This window comes from Scylla paramamosain, unplaced genomic scaffold (genome assembly GCF_035594125.1).
Source record: "Scylla paramamosain isolate STU-SP2022 unplaced genomic scaffold, ASM3559412v1 Contig18, whole genome shotgun sequence".
In the NCBI taxonomy this organism is placed as follows: domain Eukaryota; kingdom Metazoa; phylum Arthropoda; class Malacostraca; order Decapoda; family Portunidae; genus Scylla; species Scylla paramamosain.
In genome coordinates this window covers 995,001-1,000,000 of record NW_026973683.1, presented here as the reverse complement: position 1 = coordinate 1,000,000, position 5,000 = coordinate 995,001, and the positions used below count along the sequence as shown (strand labels likewise).

Sequence of the window (5,000 nt, the reverse complement as noted above, 5' to 3'; positions counted from 1 at the left end):
ACGTTTACCCCTCTCCACCCTAATCTACCCAAATCCATCCTTTGTGTCCCATTATTTAACCCCTATCTATCCTTATCCACCCCAATCTAAACTCTATCTATCTTTATCCACCCCAATTCACCTCCTGTCCACCCTCGTTCTATTCCCAGGGTCCTTCTGAAGATGGACAGTGATGGAGAGCTTGCACCTGACATGGTAGAGCAGCTCCTGAAGTTCACACCCACAGCAGAGGAGAAAGCAATGCTGGAGGAGCACCTGGATGAGATAGAGAACCTGGCAAGGGCTGACCGCTTCCTCTACGAGATTTCCAAGTAAGGGAGAGGGATGGTTCTCATCGGAAATGCTTTGCCATCTTGCCACTGTTGTTTTACAAGACTCACTGAGATGATTAGCTGGGTTCTCAGGAGTGTTTTTCCTGTTGATGGTGTATAGGTATTGTTAATCTGTCACTAGAGCCTTGAAAATGTCCTTGAAATCCTGTGTAGCTTGTTAAATGTTAGAAATGCTTTGCTTTCTTGTCATGGCTGTTTATGAAGGCCACAGAGATGGTTAGTAAGGTTTTCAAGAGTGTTTCTCCTGTTGATGGTGTAGATATTTTGTTAATCTGTCACTAGAACCATAAAAACACCCTTAAAAACCCATGTCACCTCACCACAGCTATTTTCAAAGACCATGGAAATGATTAGCTGGGTTCTCAAGAGTGTTTCTCCTGGTAGTAATGTACAGACCTCATTAATTTATCACTAGAACCATAAAAACACCCTTGAAAACCACTTACCTTTCCATCCAAGCCTCACTAACTTCCCCACAGCCTACCCTCAAAAACCCATACATCTATCCCACACAGAATCGACCACTATGAGGAGAGACTGAGATGCCTACACTACCAGAAGAAATTCCGAGAGAGGTTAGCAGAGTGTGAGCCGAAGATGCAAGCCGTTGTGAGCACCACGAAGGAACTGAAGGGAAGCAAGCGACTTAAAAAATTCATCGAAGTTGTTCTGGCTTTCGGAAACTACATGAATAAGGGTGAGTGAGAGGATAAGGGTAAGTGAGGAGGAGGTGGGCAAGGATAAGGGTGAGTGAGAGACAGGGAGGTAGGTGAGAAAGGTTTGTGTATGTGTGTGTGTGTGTGTGTGTGTGTGTGTGTGAATGATAATGTGTTTGGCTGTAGATTGGATAAGAATGAAGGGATAAAAAGAAAAAATTAGAAGTGTGTGTGTGTGTGTGTGTGTGTGTGTGTGTGTGTGTGTGTGTGTGTGTGTGTTATAATGCTTACTATGCTCATGAAACTATCCACCGATGTATATAAATGTATATTACCCCAGCCAGCCAAACCCTACCACCCCACCCCCTGACCCCTGATCCCATGACCCCTGACCCCCACTTTCACTCCCCAGGGGCACGAGGAGGAGCATATGGGTTCAGAATGTCCTCCCTGAATAAACTGACAGACACAAAATCGTCACACAATCGTAGCATCACTCTCCTTCATTATATTCTGCGTTTGTGTGAGAAGCAGTGGAGGGACATCACTAGACTGGACGAGGACTTCCCCAACCTGAAGGAGGCAGCGAAGGTCAAGTAAGTGCTGGAGAGAAGGTTTTTATTTCAAGTATTGGTGCCGTAAATTTTTTTAATGTTGATCTGTATGTTTTTTTTTGATGGGGGTAGTTTGTTTGTTTGTTTATTTGTTTGTTTGTTTGTTTGTGTGGTTTAAGTTTCGTGCCTAGTGTTTTTTTAATTTTTTTCTCTTTCTTTCTTTCGTTTGTTCCATCTTTTTTTTCTATGTGGTTTAAACTTTGAAATTCTTTGTTGTTTTTTTCTTTCTCTCACTTCCTGTTTTTTTTATTCCTATGGTATAAATTTTTCAATTCCTTGCATTCTCTCTCTCTCTCTCTCTCTCTCTCTCTCTCTCTCTCTCTCTCTCTCTCTCTCTCTCTCTCTCTCTCTCTCTCTCTCTCTCTCTCTCTCTCTCTCTCTCTCTCTCTCTCTCTCTCTCTCTCTCTCCTGTGATATGAACTATTTAAAAAGAAGAGAAATTTTAATGATCACCAGACACCAAACTTCAACTCAACCCCTCCTTTCCCCCACTACCCCCCACCCCCCACAGCATCACAGAGCTGGAGAGAGAGATCAGCGCATTACGGCAAGGGCTGGACTTCATTGAGAGGGAGGTCACTTGGCACAGAGGTCAGGGGTCACCGCCACCTGGTGACCGGTTCCGCCTTGCTATGAATGAGTTTACCGCGCTGGCGAAAGATAAATATGCTAATCTGGAGACCCTGTTTACCCTGATGAAGAGTCAGGTGAGTGTGTGTGTGTGTGTGTGTGTGTGTGTGTGTGTGTGTGTTTGTTTTCTTTTTTTGTGTTCATTTCTCTTTTTTTTTGTTTATTGTTTGTTGTAATGTGATAAAGAGGTGAATTTAGGTTTAGTAAATGTACTTCTTCCTCCTCCTCCTTCTTCTTCTTCTCTTCCTCCTCTTCCTCCTCTTCCTCCTCCTCTTTCCTCTCCTCAACTACTACTACTGCTACTACTATTACTACTATGACTACTACTACTACTATTACTACTACTACTACTACTACTACTACTACTACTACTACTACTACTACTACTACTACTACTACCCACACACCCATCTCCTTTCCTCCCTCTCCTCAACCCACTTCTCCTCCTCCTCCACACTCCCTCTCACTCTCTCTCCCTCCCTCACAGTTTGAGACGGTGGTGGTCCTGTTCGGGGAAGACGCCAAGACCACACAGCCCGAGGACTTCTTCGGGACCTTTGACTCGTTCATAGACACATTCCGAGAGGCCAAGAGGGACCTGGAGAACATGAGGAAGAAAGAAGAAGAGGAGGAGAGGAAGAAGAAGGAATTGGAGGTAGGTTATGTCAAGTGGTAGTGTGTGTGTGTGTGTGTGTGTGTGTGTGTGTGTGTGTGTGTGTGTGTGTGTGTGTGTGTGTGTGTGTGTGTGTGTTTGTTTGTTTTTTGGGGTTGGGTAGAGTTTTTTTGTGATTATCTTATTTTTTTTTGTCTTTTCTCCTTTTTAGGTTTTAATTCTGTGTTTGTTTTTACTTGTTTGTTTATTTTTTTGTATAATTGTTGGTTTTTTATGTCTTTCTCTCTCTTTTTTTTATCTTTTTTTTATTTTATTTGTTTTTTTCTCTTTTAAAGGTTCACATAGATTTTTTACTCATTTATTTATTTTTTTTCTGTGTAATTCTTGATATGTTTTAAGTTTACCATAATTACTTTCAAATTAATTTATCTTTTCTTTTAATATTCAACTTTTTTTCATTTTCTTTTACTATTTTTGTGTTATTTTAAAGTTTAAAGCAATTCATTTTACATATTAATTCAACTTTTATTCCTTGTATTTTTCATCATCTTTCTTTCCATAATTTATCTAATGGAGATTTTCACATAATCACTTCAAAATCAATAAATCAAATAAACCTTTCTTTTTTTCAGATTTTAATTTGTTTCACTCCATTATGCTACTTTTATTATTGTTTTCCTTCTTTTTTTATTCTTTTATTTCTTTTTTCCCCTGTGGTGTGTTCTGAATTGTTTTTGTTCCCCATTTTCTTTCTCTTTCCTTGTAACTTTTTCTTGGTTTTTGTTTTGTTTTTGTCTCTCGGGGAAAATTTTCAAATGATTGTTTTGTTTTCCCGATTATTTATTTATTTATTTTTATTTATTTTTTTTTTTTTGGATTTGAATGGCCGCCTGATTGTTTGTCCTGAAATATCTGCTTGATTTTTTGTTTGTTTTTTGTTTATCTCTCATTATTTCTACTTCATTTCTATGCTATTTATCTATTTGTTTATTTTTTTCTTTTTTCCTTCTTTCATCTTTCATCCTCTTCTTCTTCTTCTTCTTCTTCTTCTTCTTCTTAATCTATGTACTTGTTTATTTTCTTTCTCACATTCTTAATTCTTCCATTTTCTTTCACTTTTCCTCATCTATAAAAGCTATTCAGATTTATATTACTAATTATCTTTATTATAATTTGTGCTTTTCCTTCATTCCTTATCTTGTATTTCATCTTTACCTCCTTTATCACCTCTTATCTTTGCCTGTTATCATTTTTTTTAATATCTAGTATTTCCTTCTTTCTCTTTTGCTTTATTCCTCTTCATATTTTTCATTTCTTAATCTTTTCTCTTATTTTTCTCTTTAATCTGTTTTTTTTTCAGCTTCTTGCACCTTATTCTTTCCCTTATTCATTATCTCTATGTATGGGTATGTATGTGTGTACGTGTGTATGTGCGTGCATAAGTAATTTCTCTCTTGGCTTTTCCTTCAAGTAATAAATTAATTTGAAAGGTGGGATAAATTTTAAGCAAGGGAAATGTATGGATGGAGATGACAGGTGGAAACAGACAGGTGTGTTTTGTACAGGGACTGATGGCTTCCCGCAGTTTATCTTTTTTCATCCCCTTATTTATATATATATGCTCTTTTTTATTGCAATATTGTCTATTAGTTTGTGTTGCTGTGGAAGTAGAGTAATATTATACTAGTTTACAGAAAGACAAAAAAAAGAAATACTTCAGTTATTTGGTGAACTGCAGACTCTCACTACAAGCAGTGTATTTTTTGAAGTTTATATTGCAATAAGAGACTTGGTGAAACTGAATGATAATCTAGAATGTTTTAGAAGGCTGAGAAAGACACACAAAAGGCCCCTTGAGTTATAAAATGAAAGGAGAATGGAGATATCAACACAGTACTTCTACAAACAATAATTTTTTTCAGTTTGTCTTGCAGTAACAAAGCCTAAAACAGATTAACTGCATACAGGGTGTCCCAAAAGTCTGCACACATGTAAAAGAAGGAAATAACAGCAAAAATATAGACCTTTTAAGGGAAAACCATATTAGACAGTGACAGAAGGAAATAAACATAAAGAATATATATAACTATTAAAGAAAACAATACCTATTTCTTAATCCCATTTCTTAATAGTGAATGAATAGAATAGAAATGGG

General features: G+C 37.4%; 1 protein-coding gene across 1 annotated transcript in view; it reads left to right on the top strand.

The window, feature by feature from the left end:
* LOC135097353 (disheveled-associated activator of morphogenesis 1-like) overlaps positions 1 to 5,000 on the top strand; it is a 63,550-nt gene that overhangs the window by 48,597 nt on the left and 9,953 nt on the right. The window contains exons 18-22 of the mRNA XM_063999160.1: positions 150 to 311; positions 848 to 1,029; positions 1,401 to 1,584; positions 2,114 to 2,309; positions 2,720 to 2,887. Coding sequence (XP_063855230.1) covers positions 150 to 311; positions 848 to 1,029; positions 1,401 to 1,584; positions 2,114 to 2,309; positions 2,720 to 2,887 — 892 coding nt within the window. The remainder of the gene's footprint in view (positions 1 to 149; positions 312 to 847; positions 1,030 to 1,400; positions 1,585 to 2,113; positions 2,310 to 2,719; positions 2,888 to 5,000) is intronic.